A 23,675-nucleotide genomic window follows, 5' to 3' on the forward strand; every position below is an offset into this window, starting at 1 on the left:
TTGGAGAAACCTTATCTAGACCCAAGAATCTCACCTTTTATTTTTTTTGATGACCCAAACCACTGATGGTAGGGTCAGTTTGTCAAAAACAGCGTGAAAACGTAGAACTAACTTGCCTTGTGTCAAAGGTCCAGGCAGCTGCACGGAATGTTTATATCTTTATTTTTATAATATATTACATTTATAGTGACTTATAAACTTCCTTTAAAAACATTCGTGTGAATAAAGCAGGTCCGGAATATTTGCAAAAACAAATGTGCTTTTACTTGTCAGATGGGCCTTCGCAGAGCCCCAGACTGTCAGCCTTAGGAGATTCTTTTCCTCTTCTTTCACCATCCTTGGCTCGGGTGACTAATACAGGGGATTTGAATTATCCCCTGGAAAATAATGTGGTCCAAAACTTGATTCTGCATTAGCCCGTATTAATTAAATAAATCTTGCTGTCAGACAGACTAAGCAATAATCTTCCTTGAATTTTAAATGAAGCTTCGGAGTGGAAGTACCTCGGAGACCTTTAGTCCCGCCTCGCAGACCTTCTCGCTGCACGTGAAGTGGTTTGCTACTGGGCTCTGGGTGGGCAACATTTGTGCCCGTGCAGATCTGGACTTTTGACCGAGGTGCGCGGTGCGTCGTCTCTGAAACGGAGTCCAGAAAATATGTGACATTTTATGTGGCATTAAAAAGGAGTTAAAAATGTTTGCCCGATGCTAACCTACAAACAGTGACCTTTTTTTCCGTGAATCGAGCGCATCAAGTGAGCGGAGCAAAGGACCGACGGATAACTTCTTGACCGCGAGGCGCTCTACCCGGCAGCACGAAATAACGGAGAACGGAAGCGCACGCGTAATAAAAGGTTTTTGCTATACTACTGATCGTGATTAGTAGACTATGCTGTTCTCGTGTATCTTCATTTTGCCACAGTAGGCTATCACTTGAAACAAAGGTATGACCCTAAGTGAAGTCTGCAGACCGAGAAAGTCGTTCGTTTGGGTGCGCGAGCTCGGACTGCAACCGGGGAACGGGAAATAAATCGGTGCGCTTACGGGACGCATGTAAGCGCGCTCAGAGAGACGCGCGCATGATGAGGAGAGACCGGAGACGCACATTTCTGAACGGGACCGTGGACCTTTCCGTCGGACGTTACTGAGCTGAGCTGCGTGACAGAGCTCACGGGCGATGGCGTCTGAGGTTGTGTGCGGACTGGTGTTCAGGCTGTTACTGCCATTCTGCCTCGCAGCAGGTGAGTGAGTACTAAACCCTCAGATGGAAACAGTGATTATATCTGTTTTTTGTTGTTTTTGTATCCTCTTTGTTTCTTGTCGTTTGTGTACACTGTTGCTGAAGCTCGGAATTCTCCCCCGGGATGTATAAAGTACCGTCTACCTGTCTGTTCGTGATGGGACCGTTTAGGGGTCTTTTGGTCTGTTAACCTGAAAAAGTCAACCACTAAACATAGTCTAAGTGTTGCTGTCGCTGCGTGAAGGTGCCAGTAAAATGTATTTATGCCCAAACAAATAAACAAACAAACAAAAATCCCAATAAATACTACAACATAAGTCACGGAGCGTGTTTGGCGAGCGCGCCTGAGGCTCGTGTTCCTCCACGCGGAGCTGCGCAGTGCCGCACTGACAGCTGAATGTGAACCTTGTTTCAAGCTCTTTACGTTTGGAGGGTGTTCAGGATTAAAAGACAGTGCTGGAGAAAAGTCTTGATGCTCGTGCAGGATCAGAGGTATGGCTACTGGATGTTGGATAGGACCGAATGCATCGGAGGCGTCTAACCCAACAACAGGTATAGCGGTCATAATGTCCACATACAAGCAACCATTATGCTTTAGTGTTCACACCGATTATTACAAAGTACTTTTTCTTCTTCTCAGAAAAATGTCAAACTAGCTTATTGTACCCAAGCGGTTGTTCCTTAATTATAATTATTTCTTGCTAATGTGCATTCACCTTATTTTAAAGAAAAGGCCGGTTTTATGTATATACATATATATAGTAATTGTACAGCTGTTAGTTTAAGTTAGTAAACAGGTACAATCTAACCACAGGTACAATCTGACTACAACACAGTCCTTTGTTATTTGATAAGAGTTATAAGAACAAAAAAGCAGTAGCAGGCTAGAGGTTATATATAGAGGGTATATATAGAGGTTATATATAGAGGGTATATATAGAGATTATGTATAGAGGGTATATCTAATGATGCCACAATACTGTAAATAATCTTTAATCTTTTAAACAACTCAAGATTAGGTAAAATATGTAGGACATATATGGGTAACATAGAAAGATGTAATATTAATAATATAATGTAGCATACAATGTAATATTTGTGATATTAATCATGTCCTCCAGTTCCCAATGACTTAAGGCTAGAATCAGACTTGATAATACAATCATAAAAATGTGGGGTCAAAGGCATGAAGTCCAGGATAGGATGTATCAGGATATTATCATATTCACAGTTCTTGTTATTGTGTACCCCAGAAATGTAGTATTGACGTTTATTGAGCGGTTTCTGTCACTGGGTGGTTTTGGTCACACAGACTCTAACAGCAGATTCACAATGTATGTGCCAGTAGTGCAGTGTTAGTGAACCTGAAGTCTGCCTGTTGTTTGATCTGAAAAGTCGTGTGTTTTCTTTTATTATTTTAACCTCTGTATTTATTTATTTTTTTATAACCCATCAGGCATCAGTTGGCCAGCACTACGTCTTAAATGTAAATGTGATAATGCAGCTGACATCATTTGATAAACAGGTGACCACAACCAAAGAGAATTAACTTCACGATACCCCTAATACTCAAACTCTCCGGGCGTGAGACACCAGCAGCATGGCGCGTTCCCTCCAAAAGAGCCACTCAGCACTGCAGGCCCGTAATGTATCGCCGGACCGCTGCAGGAGTCTGTTCTTTTTCCTCAGAAAGCAGTCCTGAGAAGCTAAGGGAGCATCCCCATTAATCGCTGGAAAGTCGTTTTAACCGCATGAATTAATAATGCGGCATCGGAGGAGAGAAAAATGGGCAGTGCCATTATCGTAAACACACCTTTAATATTTGATGACTGGAGGTTTTGTAAGTGGTGATGATCAGAGGTCAGTCACAGGAATGTTCCGTGGAAACTGGAAAAAAAAAAAAAAAAAACATGACAGAGATGACAGGACGCGTACAAGCACAATGAAGACAAATAGAACACAGAGACCCGTGAGATGCGATGGCTCGCGTGAGAATTTTTAACATTATTTATGATGATGAGATATCTATACTGAGGCGCAATTTATTGTGAAATACACAGGACATGACACCATTTACCCCAGAAGTACAATAATGGACAGATGATTGTAATTGATAGAGAATGCTCAAAGTAATTCATTATAACACCCTGAGATGGTGTTTGTGTTAATTGTGCGTTCCATAGTTTACAGGCAGTGAGACATTTGGGCTAAACTGAATTTAAGTTAAATACCGAGATAATGCAGTGGGACTGGCTTGATGGCAGCGTTGTTTGTTTGTGGACTGCAGTAGTCTGAAGACTGCGTTTATCAGCACGGCTGTAAACGTACTGCTACTTCCTCATGTACGGTAGTGTGCTCAATGTTAATTGACTGTACATATATGTTTGCTCTGTCTGCGTAAAACATATCAAGGTCGGCCTTTTTAAACATGTGGTTTAATATGTCAGTTCATTTGATGTTGATGTTTAAGTCTTAGAGACCTGTGCAAAGGTCAAATCATAATCAGTAATGGTTCCTGGACGTGGATGTGACAGAAATGTTCTTAGGCCACATGACTGTAAATGCAAAGGTCACTTTCCCTTTTCAACAGGCGTTAATTTCTCCCGCCGGCTTGACGTATCGCCGATCAGATTAGTCGCTTAGTCTGAGTTGACCCGTTGGGTTATTCTGATCAAAGCCGCCCGATACTCTGAAGCCACTGCTGTTTTGTTCAACGCTTCTCGACCGGACTCTGTTTATTACAACAGTCATAGCCTGCATAGCCAACAGTCATAGCCGGTTCTCAGAGAACCGGATTATTATGTAACAGGTTTTGGAGTTGGGCTACTACGTTTGCAAATGCTGCATGTCGAGAGTTGGGTCAATGGAGATCTGCCTGCTCAGGCTTTTGATCCGAAGCACAAACGTGGCCCGTACATGAAACCCCCGAGACCCAGTCCAAACCAGGCCTACCAGTGCTGTCTGAAGTGCTTCCTGTTTTTGTTCCTGACTAAGCAGGCTGACTCACACACAGATGCAGAGCCTCCGAGACGTGGTTTTACCGAGCCTCGCTCGGCTGCTGTACGAGCCGACGGACTGGCAACGCAAACGCTTTACAAACGCGTAGCACTCCTGGAAGAGGGGAGCTGCTCTTCATAACCTAAAAAAAGGGCATCTCTATGAGCAAATGAGCATATGTGCACACAGGCAATAGGCTGCTTGTACTGAGTTTAAGTAGAGAGAGAGAGAGAGAGAGAGAGAGAGAGAGAGAGAGAGAGAGAGAGAGAGAGAGAGAGAGAGAGAGAGAGAGAGAAAAGGAGAGGAAATATGCTCCAGTAGGTAATGAGAGTTTTGAATTTGAAGTTTTGCACTGCATATGAGCTCTCTTCAGTAAGGCTTATTTACAGGGTAGATAATATACACCTCATCCCCTCTCTGTCCTGTGGCACATGGAGGATACAAAACAGCTGTAGGTAATTAAAGATTAAAGATAAGGCCATTTTACACATCACACTGTATTTAGACCTGGTCTGGCCATGCAAAGGTACGCGCAGACACCTTGATCTGATTAAACTAAACAGTGATGAGGAACTAATTGGTGAATGTGAGTCCATGCGACTGCTACAAAAAAGGGGGATAAATTATTGTAATATGATTGTATACAACCATACGAAATATGATTGTAATAAATTTAAACTTCACATTGCTTAGTTGCCACATGGGCCCATTTGCCTAAGCAGTGTCTGAGTGTTTCCCTCGGGTCAAATTCTCCTCTTTGTCTTTGTGTTTCTGGTATTTGTCTCTGCTTCCATTCTTTTACAGCTGGATTAAACATCTGTTGTGATTATATATGTATGTTTAATGGTTTCCATAATGCTATTTAGTGGGTGCTTATTTCCTATTTTAACCTCATTAGTTTTGTAGTTGTTGTTTTTTTTCCACTTTACAACGTTGTTTAGGAAATTCCTTATGTCTGTCTGAGGAAAGAATCGACCCAAGTTCATTTTAGCCGCTCTAACATGGCTAACAATGAATGAACCTGAGTATTGTCAGAAACTGTTACTGCAAATAACTTTACAACTTTGACTTTACATGTCTCAGTTGTGGTCTGACATTAACATTGTTTTAAATTTGTTTTTATTAGACACTTAAACATAACATATTTAAACATTAAACATGTTAAATATTTGCTAAAACAGTAACATTGTTTTATGATATGTTTTTAATATAAGTTTGACAAATATATGTGTGTTTATGAATTTAAATATGTTTTTAGTGTTGGTGATTTTTTTCTTCCAAAAACAATTTATGAAAACGTAAACTCGCCTGAACATAACAGAGCTCCAAACTGCCTGTTTGGGTATAAAGACGTGGACTTGGCGTAGACTTCACTTCACTGGTGCCGCTTCCCTGTTTATCAGTGGGTTTGACGGGAGTCGGCCCCCAAAACTCTTCTGCATAGCGTGGTTATTCGCCATTGTCTGCAGTTTTAGTTGTATTTTATGTTGTTATGTAATTGCTTTTGGGCTTTAAACGTTTGCTGATGGAATGGCAGTAGGTTTAGTTTTGGCGCGTAGTTTAGTCTCTGCACTGGGTGGTAACTGGATTTACAGCAGAGTGTTTCTTTAACTAACAGTCCACACGCTTCCTGCTTAACAATAGCTACAAGCTGCAGATTGATGGAAACATTGTTACGCTGTCGAAATTCACTAAATCGCCAATATCAGTTGATTGAGTCCATGAAAATCCCCTTTACAGAATAACACTGCACTGTCTTAAGTATGTTCCTATTCTCATCTGAACACATAGACAACCACCTACTCCAGTCTGAAGAAAATATGTGTGTCCAAAAAAAATTAATTCTTATAAAATTTGATATAAAATTTGCTCATATATCCTGTTTAAATGAAGCTATGTGTTCATTTCTTTATTTTTGGCAGATGTAGTTTATTTCCTTGTCGATACCTGCTGCTGGGCTTGGATTGATATGTTGGAGGTATAGCCTTTGTAACTTCAAATATCAGTGTTACAGACCTTCATACACTGATCAGTCCTGTTCAGACACAGCTGCACACTGGGAAGGTTTACTGCGGATTTGGTAGATTTTCACTCTCTGAGATGAATGTTGTGTTTCTCTTTTATCCTCATTCCAAAACATGGTAGTCATAAAATGAATGTTTTGCTGCAAGGAAAATAATAACTAACCGTTGCTGTGACACAGGGGCTTTATTTGGGCCATAACTCTTCTTCTCACGTTTGAATTCTTTACTTTGGTTCGGGCTATCGGGATCATTTGTTTGACTTATCTTAATCTAATCTCTGCCTTTAACTGCTTTGTATTCAATTTCCATTTTCTTTCCCCTTTTCTTTATCCTGCAGCCTTGTCCCAGGAAGACCCCGGAATGAGTGTGGAATATCACCCTGTCACACACGTCATAGCATTGCGCCTCTGTTCAGAGCGCTACAGAAGAAGCTCTTATGTTTGTTACGATTTTTAAGACTTTTATTAACATCTCACGCCCTCAAAAAACCCCACAAATGACAGCTTGGCCCTGGAGAGCCATCCTCCACCCACGTGAAGCTTTGTTTAGACAGCTTGTGTATGACATCATGGCGCTTCCCTCCGTGTAACCCCTGTGCCGCATGGTCTTGTGTGTTCTCTCTCTCTCCCTCTCTCTCTCTCCCTCTCTCTCGCTCTCTCTCTCCCCACAGCATGCTTGTGCAGGTACAACGGCCTCTCCCTCGTCTACCTCATCTACCTCCTGCTCATCCCGCTGTTTCCTGAGCCCTCAGGCCCCACCATGCAGGGTAAGGGTCGCCCCCGGCTCACCGCACGCATCGCGGCCCTGCCGCTGGGATGGAAGGAAACCTGTGTTCCGTGTTCTGTGCGTCAAGAGAGGCGCCGTGGCTGGCTTCACTTTGGCCAGGCTGATGCGAGCCGGTGTGCAGATCCCGAAACCTTTGCTTTAAGATATAAATGAGTGAAGCGCAGGCTTTAGGTACGTTTAGAGTAGCTAAGGTGCTCTTCCTTCTGAGACACAGTCAACAGAGTTCTAATGAAAGAGCTGACATATTTATTTGGATTTCAAATGAATTTCCTTCCGCTTCATTCCTGGCGCTTTTTTTTTTTCACTCTTTTTTTGCCGCGTGCACCTCACTCATGTGCAAACTGTGTTTGTACACAATCCCACATACATTTCCACTCTTGTGAATCATTTATGTAAGAAACTTTAGCTCGAGGGTTTGGCAGCACGCCTGGACGCTCATCATAAAGATTTAACGTGCGTCAAAGTGCGACGGAAAGAGATTTCCAGAGACGGGCGACGTCCAGAGGAGGTCAAGAGGAGGTCAGGAGGAGGTCAGGGACGTCGCCGCCACAGTCTCTCCTGGAGCAGGGAGCGATTGCATGAAGACGCGAGTTGCTAAAGTGGTCCACTTACATCCTCATCAATAGTTAAAGAGTCCCGCCCCAACCGCGCAGGAAATGCACTCTGGCATCCGCGTTTGTGAAGGCAGCGCAAAGGCTTGCGTGGTCGCGAAATACCTGGAAATGGTGGTGCAGCCTGAACCATCACGACAGAAGGCTCAGAGGTGATAATAACCGCCATCGTACTGGATAGCTGTCTGTTTCCTTTGGTTAAGTGTACAGGATCACTGTGGAAATTCTGCGCATCCATACTATTTCTGAGAGAGAGGAAGAGACTGAGTCAAAGAGAAAAACACACACACCGGTGAAACGCGACAGCTCCAATGCTCACCGTACACTCTACATTAGTAATCTACTGGAATATCAGTCAGATTCAGTAGGTCGTGTGATGCCATTTGTAGGGTGTATTTTGAGTACCTCACAGGTTGCTTAAAAAACACACATGCACACACGCACGTATGCACACACGCCACATTCAGACTGCAGACAGTTCGATGTTTACTCAGCATTCAAACCAATTTGACCACTGTTGAATGAGCACTTGAAACTGGAACAAATGTTTGATACCCTTCTGTTCCAGGTTGTTTTCCGTAAGCCTTACAGAAGTAATATTTGAGAGTCACGTGCTGCTAATGGCTTCCCGGGTCACAATAGCGTGTCCTGGTCGGTTTTGTGGAGAGTTTTTTTTTTTTTTTTTTTTTTTTTAATGGTGATATTTTCAAGCTGTCAGCTCTTGCGGTCCAGAAGCTGTGGGAGGATGTACTGATACTTTTGAACATTATAGCCAGCCAGGTTTGAAGATGAAGGTGATAGATGAAGAGGAACAGGTGTTGGCCATTCAGACTTCGTTTAAATTCTGGATCAAATTAAACTGACAGTGAAAACACCTCTGTTTAGTCTAAGACCAGCCCTGAAGATTAACCCACCAAACTGTTTTCTTCTTGTAGCAGTTATTTATACATTGCGCCGGATAATGGTATCTGGTAGATGACAGTGCCAAGTATATACAGAACAAGACAGATGGAGAGACATTGGCATTCTCTATTGCCCCACAACTCAGCGTATATTAATATATTTCAAAATACATGTATTTCAGATGTGACTTTTTTCAGAGTTTGCATGCTGACATGTTGAAGCCTTAAGATTCTTTAGCGGACCAGATCCTCTGATGTCATGTATGTGATGTAAACACACCGGTGGGTTCTGATAGGTGTGACAGCAGGCGACTGAGATTACTGTCCCTGTCTCAGGCAGGCGAGGAGACGGCTTGCCGCACAGGACACTGGGCAAGAATAGGTGCAGGGCGTAGATCGTATGCAGAGCACAGAATGAACACAAACTAGCACATACATAAGCAAACACACACACACACACACACACACACACACACACACAGAGCACACACGCATGGAAGCATTTATTTACAGCGTTTCACACAGGCCGTGGCAGATCAGCGGAGACACATAGACAGAAGAGCAAACACATGACAGACTTTAAAGATGAAACCAGACATTCTGGATATACTATTACAGATGGGGAAAGTGATATAGTAATAACTCTCTTTACAAGCTGTTCTCTATCATATGTCCCTGCAGTATGAGCTCAGGTGCAAGGATGGTTTTTATTTTAGCCAGCCTATTACACACGTTGGGAAGTATGTACGAACTAAAATAACCATTAATTGGCCTGTTGCCCTTTTATTTTAATTCCGTACTCTTTCAATGAGGGGTACCAGAACATTTAAAGCTGCATTTAAATTTGTCAGTGTGAACACATCAAACTGCATTGTAGCATTAAGTGAAGAAATGTGCAATTTGTTGGAATATTTTTGAATGGCATTTGCAACACAAAGAATGCAGAGTTAATTGCATGAAGTCAATCTGGTTTCAGCTTCAGTTATTACCTGAGAACTAATAGAGTAGAACAGAAAAGAATAGAACTGAATAGAATAGCATTCTGTATTGTGGTGTGTCTCCAGTGTTTCTTGTCTACTCATAAAAAACGTTTGCGTGTTGCAAGTTTTGTTGCATATTCCACATTCCTCGCTAACTAAGCAAGAAAACGTTATGACGTTTGACCGCAGCATGGAAACCCTCACATAGCCTGTCGCGCACGCGGTCTGACTGTATGAGTTCACGTGGGAAAGCACTAGCCTTCTCCTCGTCGCGCTCGCGTTCGCGTGGGACTGGGTACTGCTCTCCACGGGGTGGCACGCTGGGCCTCAGCCTCGCCGTCCCCCCGGTAACCGCCGGGGCCAGGCACGAGGTCTGATCACCCCGGATCGCTTCAGCTCCGGAGTTTACAAAGCGCAGCTCGAGCCAGGCCCGTGTCCGGTTTGAGTCTCTGAACTGGACACGGTGTTCCCTCGCGAAGTGCTTCAGGACTTTGTAAAGCTTTAGAGATTTAGTTGCAGGGAGAAAATAGAAAAGCCATGAGAATTCGTACCAACAGTACAGTGACTGCGAATGTTATTGGATAATTGGGGTATTTACATTAATTAAAGCTCCGTGTGGTGTTATTAACCTTGCCGTGGATGTACACATTAAACAGGGTGTAGCTGCGAAAACGCTTCGTTTGAGCTTGATCAACTCCAAACGCAGAAGGGAAGCGGCCGGGGTCGATACGCTTTAGCGAGCCCAGCAGAAACGCTAACCCGGAGCAGGCACACATCTGTCGAGCAGGGTCAGCACCCCAGCCACTGTGCGCAGCTCTGCCAGTCAGCCATAGCTGCTCCATAAAGGCCCACACACGCCACAGCTGGAGTCTGGCGAATGTCATGTCATGCTGGGAGTCTCTAGCTTTACCTGCGGGACCTGGACACTCATCAGACAGACGACCGTCACACAACCTCTAAAGAGATGTGGTTCGGCTATTTTGAAGTTTCTGTGAATTCTTTGTATTGTCTTAAACGAGCTGGATATCACTGTTAGTATGGAATAAATGGGTTTATTTATTAATTTGTCTGGGTTTTTTTGTTGCCAATCTGATGACCTAACATGACCTCTGTTATGTATATTAGTTGTTTGGTGACTGTATTACTTATTACATGTATTTTTCAATAAGTTATTCAGTGACTGTTAAAGTTGCTTTTGGCTAAGAGGCGGTATATCCTTGGTCCTAACATTGCTGTAACCCTCCAGGCCACACGGGGCGCTTGTTGAAGTCCCTGTGCTTCACCAGTGCAACCTTCCTCCTGTTCCACGTCATCTACCAAATCACCGTCAACAGCCTGCTGGCAGGGAACGCCATCAACACCGGCTTCAACTGTGAGTCCCTCAAGTTGTCGAGTGTGATTCGCAACCAAACACACAACATCTCAGTGGAGTGTGCCTAGTCTGCTTATGGGTGAAATGACAGATGTCTTCCAGTTTCTGAAGAGCATTGCAATATTTAAGAGATCAAATTGATGCTAGTTGAGTTAATTGATGCTCGTTGAGTTAATTGATGCTCGTTTGATTCTTTTAGTCACATTCTCTTTTGTGAAAAACCCCTCAGCTTTGCACAGACAGATGCTGAGTCAGCCTGGTCACAGGAAGGGTACTAATAAGGGTACTGAGAACAGGCCGGTAAAAGTACCAGTGTTAGTAAGACATTTTCTTTGCCAGATAATTTCAGACTGTTACGGATTTTTTTAAAGACTTCTGGTAAAAATCTGTCCTAACATATACACAGGTACTTGCTATCTCATAATTAGAGATGATACATAGGTGGTCATATATTATAAAATATATGGAACATTTGGTAGAATGTAGTGGTAATATGTGCTAAAAAGCTGCCTTCAAAATATTTGTCACTGGTACAAATGAGGCATCATGAGAAAGAATGAGGTATAGGACATCATGAGAAAGAATGAGACATAGGAGATCATGAGAAAGAATGAGACATAGGAGATCATGAGAAAGAATGAGACATAGGAGATCATGAGAAAGAATGAGACATAGGAGATCATGAGAAAGAATGAGACATAGGAGATCATGAGAAAGAATGAGGTATAGGAGATCATGAGAAAGAGAGACCCGTTGGACCTGAGTAGTTACATGTTACTATGTAAAAACAAAGTGCTAAATATTTTAGCATGGTAATTTTGGAAGTATCTCGTATATCACAATAATGTGACAATGGTATCTAATTTCCCAAAATACTTTTAAATGCATATAACCCACCCATAATGTATTCCGAACATGCCAGTTTCCTTACTGTAAGTGACAGGACAGGGGCACTTTGGCAGTGGGCCGGTCCGAAGGGCTTTTCTTAGGAAAGGTGTGCAGCTCATAAAACTCAAAACTGAAACCATAAGGTCACACACTGAAGCAGGACTGCTTCTGGGCTATTGTCGTCATCGTAGCTCACACTAGCAGGTAGAGCCTGGCTCAGGAGATCACAGCAGAGATCACAAGTGTGCTTGTCTAAATGACAGGATCGTGTAGTCTCGTAATTTATAAACACATTGAAATGCAAGTGTATTGTCAGTGGTGTGTCATAAATGTCTGAAATGTCATCATCCCTGTCACTTCTAGACATTAATGTTGCTTATATTTGAAATAAAATACGATATAAATTAGAATCCAAAATACACAGAATACTAAGAAAAACTTCCAAATGAAATGCGGAACCTTTTCATTGTCTCGCAATACCCCAAAACCCCTGGCAGGCACATTTTTTACATTTATTTTATACAAAAGTGAATAAAACCTTTTTCAATTTTTTAAAAAATGTAATTGCATTTATAAAGCATGCAAAAGGTGTTTACTACTCTAAAGTTTAACAAGCAGACACACGTAGATTGTAAATTCAGACCAATACTAACATGAGCATTTTCTATAAAGACGAATTGTTCAAGTTAATTTGAACCATTGTGCCATTCACTTTTGTTTGGAATAAAATCATTTTTCTCCTGGTTTCCCCCTTTCGCATCCAAAGGCCTCGTGACTCTTTGATCCAAAGTCAGAAGCAGGAAATGCACTCTGTATGATGTTCCGTTGCCATGACACCCTTGTCTCCTGGTTCTATCTTTGCCTTGACAAATAAGTCATTAATACATTTGTCTAGTAACCACAATGGGAGAACTGATGCCTGAGCAATTATTGTGAAGTGACTAAGATCGAGACAATGTGACAAACATGTGGATGAGCACATGTATATGTAATGCACACACATATATACACAAACACACAACCACACCCATGCACACACATATATACACAAACACACACATCCACACCCATGCACACACAATTTTATACACAAACACACACATCCACACCCATGCACACACATTTTTACACACAAACACACACATCCACACCCATGCACACACATTTTTACACACAAACACACACATCCACACCCATGCACACACATTTTTACACACAAACACACACATCCACACCCATGCACACACATTTTTACACACAAACACACACATCCACACCCATGCACACACATTTTTACACACAAACACACACATCCACACCCATGCACACACATTTTTACACACAAACACACACATCCACACCCATGCACACACATATTTATACACACAAACACACACATCCACACCCACACTTTATCCCACCTGACCAGGAGCTCTCTCAGTAAAGCCCCACTAAGCAGGCGATGTCTTTCTCCAGGTTTCATCACAAGCTCCGGTGCATTGTGCTGACCGGAATCATTCGCATTCTGACTTTACAGGCTTGAGTTACTGCTTGCCAAAAAAGACACATCCCAGCACATGGGTAGTGCGCACAGTATTAACCAATACAGAGAAAGACACATCCCAGCACATGGGTAGTGCGCACAGTATTAACCAATACAGAGAAAGACACATCCCAGCACATGGGTAGTGCGCACAGTATTAACCAATACAGAGAAAGACACATCCCAGCACATGGGTAGTGCGCACAGTATTAACCAATACAGAGAAAGACACATCCCAGCACATGGGTAGTGCGCACAGTATTAACCAATACAGAGAAAGACACAGCCCAGCACATGGGTAGTGCGCACAGTATTAACCAATACAGAGAAAGACACATCCCAGCACATGGGCAGTGCGCACAGTATTAACCAATACAGAGAAAGACACATCCCAGCACATGGGCAGTGCGCACAGTATTAACCAATACAGAGAAAGACACATCCCAGCACATGGGCAGTGCGCATAGTATTAACCAATACAGAGAAAGACACAGCCCAGCACATGGGCAGTGCGCACAGTATTAACCAATACAGAGAAAGACACATCCCAGCACATGGGCAGTGCGCACAGTATTAACCAATACAGAGAAAGACACATCCCAGCACATGGGCAGTGCGCACAGTATTAACCAATACAGAGAAAGACACATCCCAGCACATGGGTAGTGCGCACAGTATTAACCAATACAGAGAAAGACACAAGGAAAGAGACAGAGAAAGAGAAGAGAAGACAGTAGAAAAGCTTGTATTCCTGCTTGCTTGTTCGTTTAACTCATCCTGCCTATGGGAATGATGTGCCAATCCCGTGGGAGGAGCACTGAAACTAGACGCCATACTGTTGGGAGTCTAACGAATCAGCAGTGGACCAGATTATTGATACGTCTCACCAAAAGCCTCCAAGCAAATTAGACTAGATGCTAGAATAGAATAACTGATAACTGTTGACACTCTCTTCACAGTAAGCGTTGGGTCTGGGGGTGTTGGGAAATTGGGCGAAGGTGAACTTAGTTGTGGTGTTTGCCAGGTGTGGAGGAGGTGAGGCGCGCGGAAAACCCCCCTCCACTTGCTAGCCGGCTTTGTACTGGTTGAGCACCAGGAATGCCAAACTGCTTTGTCTGGATGGCGTCTCCAGTGCTGGTCAGAGCCTGACTAGACATTTCTGTTTCTAGCTGCTTTGCTCACACATACCCAGAAACATCCTCACTTTTCCCATAACCCTTTGCACTTACAGTTATCACTAGCAATAACATAAAAAGCAGGTTGTAACATTATAGTAAAAAATATTTCTCATTTATAGGTGACAGAAAGAAGCAACGTAATTTGGCCCTTTGAGTCGATAGTGAATCGCTGTTCCTGAGAGGAATAGGATAGATTTTTTTATTAGGATGTGAGTTTGATGAGAAGCTGTTGGTGTATGTAATCTTGTTTCCTGGGAGAAAAATACTGTGCTTGCATGTTCAACATTTTTTGGTCCTTTTCTTTTTGAGCTATAACTAAAAAATAATTATTACATTACAGCATGTCAGAGGTAACTGCAACTTCAGAGGTCTAAATTCTATATAGGCATTGTGTTCTTATATTTCATAATCCAGTGGAGTTTAGAGTTATTCTGTGTTATTATAATAATGTATAGTTATAGTTGTATGTAGTGTTATATGTATATCATTTTACTATAATTACTATTCTAGTAATTATTCTAATTATATATTCTATTTTTATGTAATTCTTTTTTTCACAGCCACAATCTTAGTCTTCAGAGTGTTAACACACATGCACATGTACATAAACTAAATCTGAACAGCTGAGGGGGTTGTAAATTTGAGCTCAGCTTTGATGTTGTGGAGCGCCGTTCCAGGAGTGACCCAGCAGTCTAGAATACTAAACTAACAGATAGAGAATAATTATATAAAGCCTGACTCAAAGGAAGGAGATTCATATCACAGAGATGTCAGAGGCTAAGCAGTTGCTAAGCCTCAAAGGGCAAGCCAACATCTAATTACACAGGTAATTTACCAACAACATGGACACACATATTGATTAGTGATTGCTGTAAACACTCCAGCTCTTGCTGAAGTGATGCACTGCTGCTCTTAACACCTTAATGCAGTCCAGACACAGTCAAGCTGTAGTACAGACATAGCTTTTAACTTTACAGCATTTAGCTAACACTTTTAGCCTGACTGAATGCAGTTCAAGCAATTGAGGGTTAAGGGTCTTGCTCAGGGGCCCAACAGTGGCAATTTGGCAGTGGTGGGGTTTGAACTGGCAACCTTCTTACTATTAGTCCAGTACCTGAGCCACTGAGCTACTGCCTGTACATAGTCCATAATTATACCCATAGTCCAGCCATATTTCAGCCGTAGTCCGGATATAGTCCAGCCATAGGTTCCTCTCAGTTCTTGGGATAAAGAATCCCGGAAGCTGGAATTTAAATACCAGAATGATGATCAATCAGAGATTTAGTTGGAACCTGCAGTCTCTGTCTTGGCAGTTTTCCCTCTGTTCGCTCGCCCCACTTCACAAAAGCATCAAAAGCATTTTTTTTTCTTTCTCTCCCACCAGGTTCGGGGTGGGAGAAGTCCATACGACAGATAGGATTTGAGAGGTAAGGAATGAATCGTATCATTCTGACATGACTCTTTCTGGATTACACAGTCATATTCACACCTCTGGACACCTGACGTCTGCTTCACAGCCTGCAAACATATTCTGAATTGCAAAACCAAGTCAAATACAAATACTGAAGTATATTCACAAGTACACAGAGCAAAGATCTAACCCAGCGTCACCGAACCCTGGAGACAGCAGGGTTTAGTGTTTTCTCTGACTTAACACACGGGACTGAGGTTGATTCAACCTTATACCAAGAATTGATCTGCGCTGGGTTTCCCCTAAAGCCTCGTAAAAGAGATAATCTTTAAACAGCAGAGCAAGTATTACAATGATAACTCTCTCTCTCTCTCTCTCTCTCTCTCTCTCTCTCTCTCTCTCTCTCTCTCTCTCTCTCTCTCTCTCTCTCTCTCTCTCTCTCTCGGCAATTTGGGGAAACAGAGCTCTGGCGTGTTTGTGTGTTAGATCAGCGTAAAGACTACAGGACTAAGGCCCTCTGAGACTTGAGTCTGACACCCGCCATCTAACTCACTGAACAAAGAGAATGGGTTGTATATCGTAGCCAAATCCGTGCACCTACTATATATAGTGAACTACTTTCTATTGCATGCCCTGTCCTGTATATGCGCTGGAATAAATTCTTGTATTTAGTGTATTTCACTCTCTGGCTGAAACTGTCAGCAGTGCAGTTCTGAATCATCACTCACTGTTTAGGGCACTGGACTGTGAGACTGCCGCCCTGGTCAGTCAACCAGGATTCATCCTCCGGCCTTTTCCGCACAGATTTTGCAGTCACTGCAAAGTTACACTCAGATGAATTTGTGCCTTGCAACTTCAAGAGCTGAACCTTCAGGTGAAGAAGGTCTGGTGTGGGTTTGGAGCAGCTCTCGCTCACGACGATTGCGAGCGGCACGAAATGACTGGCTGGCGTAGTCTTCCGCAGTCAGTTGTTTCGAGTCTCGGTTGAGCGGGAGATGTTTTGGTATTTTTAAACTATCGAGCTGCCTGCCCTGCGTAAGTGCGGCCCACCACTTGCCCTGTTAGCAGGAAACAAACAGAGACAAACAGCATTACTGGGCACTTACATACGTGTCCAGCTATCTGCCCATCACTCCGCTCGGCTCCAGCCCAGGTCCTCTCCGCTAGTGAGGGCCTGAAGCTGGCCAAACCCAATTACACATGCCCTCCTGTTCACAGTCTTTTTCAGAACCTACCTTGACACGTGGATGCACTCGTGAGGTTCTCCTCACATTAACCGTGGTTTCCCTAAGTGCGGGAACATCCAAACTGCTTCTCAGATATTTTTTTTTTGTAGTTTTTTTTTTTTGGTTGTTGTTGTGTGTGTGTGTGTGTGTGTGTGTGTGTGTGTGTGTGTGTGTGTGTGTGTGTGTGTGTGTGTGTGTGCGTTTGTGTGTGTGTGTGTCTTTCCCAACAGCGCTGTGGACAGGAAGCCACTGGAAAGTAGCAGGAAGCTGAAATGTAAACTGTTTATGTTCCTAATTGACTCGTTACTCCAGCACAGGCATTTAGCCATGACATTACGGAGCAGGCCGATGCCTCTCTCCTCCCTCTTAAACCTGGCACGGACACATGGGAGCGCAAGCAAACCGACACACTAAATTGACTTAGAACCGCATCCACTGTTACTGAGGAGGGTTTGGATTGGGGGGGGGGGGTTAAAAAGCCTGCGTCCGGACCCCGAGACGCCGTTAAGCTGCGTTTTCATCAACAGCGGTTACTATGCAACAGTGTCCTGAGATCCACCCCTGACCCCCCTCTCTCTCCCCATGATCTGACACCACCACAACCTCCCATCATCCTCCACAACCTCCACCTCCACCTATGCCTATGGGGCACACGGGCGCCGCGTTTGGAAAACACTGTAGGAACATTTGCATTTCACATAGGGCAGCGTTCTGGAGAGCTTTAAAAGGCACAGTGAAACATTCCCTAATCCGAGTGAGTGTTTCCGAGCCCACTAGCCGAACTGGAAGCCAGCCCTGCGATGTCCATTGCCTGCTGCTGTTCTGCTCGTGTTTACGAGGCAAGCTCCGTCGGCGGGAAGCGCTAGCCGCGGTCTCTCCTATTTTGGCATGCCAGCCCTAGGGAACCGTACTTTATGGACTGCAAACAATTGAAAAGCGTTTTCGCATAACCAGCGTGACAGGGAGGGTTGTTTATCATAAACAGTTTAATCAGATTCAGAAGGAGGCTTCAGGGAATGGAAAGACATTGTAGAAACAAAGAACGCTTCTGTGCTAAAATAAATATATTTGCTAAGAGCTTTATGAGCACGATCTTTATTTCAGTCTTATCTTTTACGTTAAGGTTACATGAACTAGTGTTATTTGTGGCTGTAGTCACCATTAGGAAACCATAAAGTTCAGCATTAATAATTCACAAGTAATTGTTAACAAAGTAATTCCGATCATCATCATTTTCCGCATTATCCCGATTTCACAATGCCTAGGTGTGAGGGGGGTCATCTGTCTGGCGGGTTTCGCTGTTCTCCCCCTGTTCCCCACCGGTGTCTTCGGCCTGCAAGACGCCGACATCCCATGGCTTTCTCTTCACGGACTTTGAGTGCTAGTTCAAACTATTCATGCATTTAAAAAAAAACAAAACAGCACAGTGTTTCTCAAAGAACCCCACCCCCTTCAAAAATGGTATTTTACAGACACCCTAATGGAGCCCTGAAATAGTAAACATGTTTGGAAGCAATCCTTCCTGCACAGAACAGCGCTTTACAGAAAGACTTCACTGTGGACACTGGAGAACCTGGCATGGGTTTTATTTGCCTTCTTTTAATATGGAGCAAGGCCGAGTTTATTGGACTGGGTAGAGCAGCAGGGAGTTACCAGAGCAACCAAGGCACGGAGTCACGCAGCAGACAGGCAAGACGCCCTAGCTGGAAAATAGCAAAAAGGGAAAAAACAAAGCCCCAAACTCCCAGTTTGCTCACACAAGCTATGCAGACATGCGACAGTGAGGCTGCAGGTTGAAGGGTGTGGAAGGCTTCTCAGTAAGCTGCTGAGCACTTTATTAGCATTTCTTGACAGTGACAGTGCTGAAATTGAGTTTTCTTTTTTTTAAAAGATGCAGGCAGGCCACAAGATGAAACAAGCCTCTGGTATTACATCAAAATATGTCTCAGGTCCAAGATAACGTCATATACTGATGTGTCTTTGCTGAAACCTAGACATCATTGTCAGCATCACCATGTTCAACTGTGATTTAGCATGTCCTTGGTTGGCTGTGAAGCTCATTGGCTCAGCTCATTGGTTAAGATCTTTGTCTAAACTCATTGGCTCAGCTCATTGGCTAAGCTCATTGGATCAGATCACTGGTTAGGCTCATTAGCTCAACTCATTGGTTATGATCATTGGCTAATCTCATTGGCTGAGCTCATTGGCTCAGCTCAGTGTCCTCTGCTTGGTCAGCGTTGTAGGGGCGGATGCTGGGAACGGTATCCGAGTGTTCCTCCCAGACATCGGCATGTTCATGGCCGGCCTGGGAATCTGGCTGCTGTGCAGAAGCACGGAGCAGAAGAGACCAGCGGAGGAGATGGTACAGTACAACCAGGACTTCAAGACCGAGGAACAGGTGAGGTTTACACACACACACAGATCAACAGCAATAAAAAAAGACATTGACAGGTAAATGCAAACTAAGAATGTTAAGTATCTGTTTTCTTAAGTTTAAATGTAATTTAAGTCTGATTAAGCCTAACTCAGTTTAATCTGAATATGTGGTTCCCATTGTCATTGGCTTGGGCTCTTACCAGAGCCGTGTCTAGGTGCAGCAGTTGGTATGTAAATGGTTCCAAAAGTTTAGTATTGTGTGGCCACATTTGAAGAAACCCGATCCAATGACCAAACTTATCCTTCAGTGAGATATTCCCACATGCTCTGGCACGCACCCTCCTTAGACAAACATATTTCATAGGGCTGTTGCTACATTTAAACAGTGGTTTTTTTCTAAATCAGCTTTTAAACTTGTACAGAGAGCAAAGGAGCTGAAGTCTCACTGAAGTGCTCACTTTCCGCAGTAACATCATACTGCACGTTACCCTGGCGAGGCTTGTAAACATCAGAGGATCCCGGTGAAATTACAGGCTCCTTATATGAGGACCACGTCACCGTATTTATGATTTCGGTTTTTAAACAGTTGCAGCTTTGGGTGGCACGCAAATCCCAGAGTAGCCCTGTGAGGAACTTCTTACGAGGCTTCACTGCATGGAATGAAATAGTCCATCTTCCATGAATAGCTTCTTTTTCCAAAGAGTTCTGCCACAGAGTTGGTTTTCCTCGATGCCGAGGCCTAATTTGAACAACTTTGCTACACTGCGTCTCCCACACTGAGACATCTCACCCCGTGAAGGCCAAACCTGACTGGATGGGCTTAAATGTTGCTGATTTATTACTGCTGGGTGCTGGACTGTTAAGTCGAAGATGGTTTTTTTAAGCTGCAGCTGTGTGTATTTTTCAGTGCATTTTGCAGCAATTTATTTCAGCTTGTGCCTGATGGGTATAAATGCTCAGTTAGCACCTTCTCGTGTCATGGAATGATTAGTATTAATCCCATTTCAGAACTAGATTAATACTAGGTCTAGGATAAAAGGAACTTTGAGATTCCGATTAGGTCTCACACTTGTCTGAATGCATATTCGGGACAGCAGAGCATTAAAGATTTCGCAAACAGGACATGAGACGCTGTCTTGCTGTTATGGGCACACAGGACATGAGACGCTGTCTCACTGTTATGGGCAAATAGGACGTGAGATGCTATCTTGCTGTTATGGGCACACAGGATGTGAGACGCTGTCTTGCTGTTATGGGCACACAGGATGTGAGACGCTGTGTTACTCTTATGGGCACACAAGACGTGAGACACTGTGTTACTCTTATGGGCACACAGGACGTGAGACGCTGTCTTGCTGGTATGGGAAGAGTTCAGAAGTGCTGCGACATTAGTGCGGCTCCATGCCACACGTGCAGAGCAGTTAAGAGCTTGTTAGGTTTATTATATGTTGTAGTTGATGAGATGCAGGTTTAGGAGGACTTTTAGGGAGGTGAAGGGAGGAGGTTTAGGAATGTTTAAGGAGGTGTAAGGAGGAGGTTTAGGGAGGTGCAGGGAGGAGGTTTAGGGAGGGTTAGGGAGGTGTAGGGAGGAGGTTTAGGGAGGGTTAGGGAGGTGTAGGGAGGAGGTTTAGGGAGGGTTAGGGAGGGTTAGGGAGGTGTAGGGAGGAGGTTTAGGGAGGTGTAGGGAGGAGGTTTAGGGAGGGTTAGGGAGGTGTAGGGAGGAGGTTTAGGGAGGGTTAGGGAGGTGCAGGGAGGAGGTTTAGGGAGGGTTAGGGAGGTGCAGGGAGGAGGGTTAGGGAGGTGCACGGAGGAGGTTTAGGGAGGGTTAGGGAGGTGTAGGGAGGAGGTTTATAGATGTTTCAGGATGCTCCGTCATTTCTCTTCCGCCTCGAGCAGGACGGCGAGACAGAGGAGAAGCAGGACCCTTGCCAGGACAACAACGATGATGATGAGATGCTTTTCGAAGAGGACTTTGATGCCGAGGACGAGGCGGAGGACGAGGACGAGGAGAACAACGAGGATGAGGAAGAGGAGGAGGAGGAGGAGCCAAAGGAGAGCGCCAAGATGAAGGTCTTGCGTCTGGTGGCAACAGTGGCGTCCAAAGTGAAGGAGAGCATCGGTAAACTCATCACAACGGCAGGCAAGGTGGTGGTGACCATACTGCTGGGTCTAACAGGTATACACAACCCATCCAGAAGATCTTTATAAGGTCAAGTACCTTAAGCACTGAGCTACCACTGCTCACTAATGATCTCATCTAAACATTATCTAGAAATAATAAAATGATTTAAAAAAAAAAAAAGAATCCATCGAGAAATAATTTGGAAAAATTCTAAATTTCTCATTTCAAACATATACACGTATATAGCAAAGGGAGTGCCACCTGACCTACAAACTTGTCACGGTTCCTTTCTGCCCACCTGCGTTCATTAAAGATTTGACTTCCACATGTGCTTTTAGCTGTTTAAGATGCTCCTCCTCTTTATCCCACCCCTACCCCCCACGACCCCTGACTCCCGGCGGCGCAGGCATGATGCTGCCCTCGCTGACCTCGGCGGTGTACTTCTTCGTTTTCTTGGCGCTGTGCACTTGGTGGTCCTTCTGCCGAAGCTTCGACACGCTCCTCTTCAGCTGCCTGTGCGTGCTGATGGCCATCTTCTCTGCAGGGCACCTCCTCGTGCTCTACCTCTACCAGTTCCAGTTCTTCCAGGAGAGCATACCGCCCGACGACCACTACATCAGGTCTGGCACCAAATGTGTAGTCCCGGCCCTCAGTCCAGACATGTTTGGCCAGTGAAAATTTGTTGTTTTGCCTCAATTTTTCAGCTCCAGCACATCAAATGTGAAATTAAACCAAGCTGTTAAAGTGCCTGAATGTAATGTTATTTTGAGGGTATTTGAAGGTGTCTAGTGGGTGAACCTTAATAGCAATTACAATCATGTTATACATAGTCCCTACATTTCAGTGGACAGAGTAGTTAAACAAATGAATATAATTATACCTAAGATTGTTGTGTTTTATTTGGTTTTGCACTTCAAGACAGGCTGTAATGAGCATATATGCGCAGGATCTGGACGTCCTCTGGAATGGAGCTTGGCCAGGCCAGTAACACAGCCACTTTCAGTTCACTAATAATGCAAGGAACAGAAGAGCAGTGATGGTCTTTTCACGTCAGTGTTCCGGAAGGGGAGGACCGACTAGGAACGGGACTGGCGTTCCTACACGGTTTTCCCCTGATAAGAACATGCATACCCTCGGATTACAGCTGACAGCCTGCGCTTTAACATCACGGTTTCATGTCAAACCCCGTGTGCTGGAGTACAGATGTGATGCGGCAAAAACTGTCACCAGCGAAATATTCAGATACAGCAAATCTGTCGCGACAGGTGTCACTGATATCCTTAAAAACGTAGGCCGTGACTGGCTCCTGATCACACTACGTAAACGTACAGCAGCAAGGTGAATTCACCATGCCCACTCCCAATGGACGCGATATCTCTTAACGAACATTCCTTCTCTTAAGGGTGCTAGTGTGTGTGCACTCATATGACCCCTCGCCATTCGAGAGATTTCTGTTCGGAGTGCCGCGTTATTCTGAATGCCAACCAGCTCAGCAGCCTCTGAGTTCTGGATGGACCATGAGGTCTGGGGCCCCGAGCACTTTTTCAAATCAATACCTCCGTAGTAAATTATGCATGCCTTAGTGCTCCTGTGCCCTGCAGCACAGTACTGTACTGTACTGTAGCACATCACTGCAACTCTGAAATGAATGTGCACCGTGCATCTGTCAGCCTGTGGTTGGAGGCACGGGTCCGAGAAGCCGTTCAACACCTTTTCTCATCTGCGCCGATGATATGCTGGCAATATAATGGGCTCTGTAAGAGAGCACTCCTTTGGGAGTTGTGATTCATACCAGCCGTTATTTTGGTCTAGCAGTAACAGGCTCATTTTCTAGTGTCTTTATATAATTCTTGTTTCTAGGTGTAAGGTTTTAGGTGCAAATCTCAAAGAAGGATGCCTGCTTTTTTCAGTTTGGGATTTTTTTAAAAAAAGTTTTGGGTGGTTGTTCATTTTCATGGTCGTATTTTAGCTCCTGTAGCTCACCAATAGAGTGATTAGAGCGTTGTACCAACACCACCAA

General features: G+C 44.0%; 1 protein-coding gene across 1 annotated transcript in view; it reads left to right on the top strand.

Moving 5' to 3' along the window:
• The first annotated feature begins 599 nt into the window (after positions 1-599).
• Positions 600-23,675, top strand: part of LOC113581944 (piezo-type mechanosensitive ion channel component 2) — a 64,875-nt gene continuing 41,799 nt past the window's right edge. Inside the window, exons 1-7 of the mRNA XM_035528275.1 lie at positions 600-1,240; positions 6,931-7,026; positions 10,786-10,911; positions 15,905-15,947; positions 19,393-19,555; positions 21,430-21,709; positions 22,062-22,275. Coding sequence (XP_035384168.1) covers positions 1,177-1,240; positions 6,931-7,026; positions 10,786-10,911; positions 15,905-15,947; positions 19,393-19,555; positions 21,430-21,709; positions 22,062-22,275 — 986 coding nt within the window. The 5' untranslated portion in view covers positions 600-1,176. The remainder of the gene's footprint in view (positions 1,241-6,930; positions 7,027-10,785; positions 10,912-15,904; positions 15,948-19,392; positions 19,556-21,429; positions 21,710-22,061; positions 22,276-23,675) is intronic.

This window comes from Electrophorus electricus, chromosome 7 (assembly GCF_013358815.1).
Source record: "Electrophorus electricus isolate fEleEle1 chromosome 7, fEleEle1.pri, whole genome shotgun sequence".
Taxonomy (NCBI): Eukaryota; Metazoa; Chordata; class Actinopteri; order Gymnotiformes; family Gymnotidae; genus Electrophorus; species Electrophorus electricus.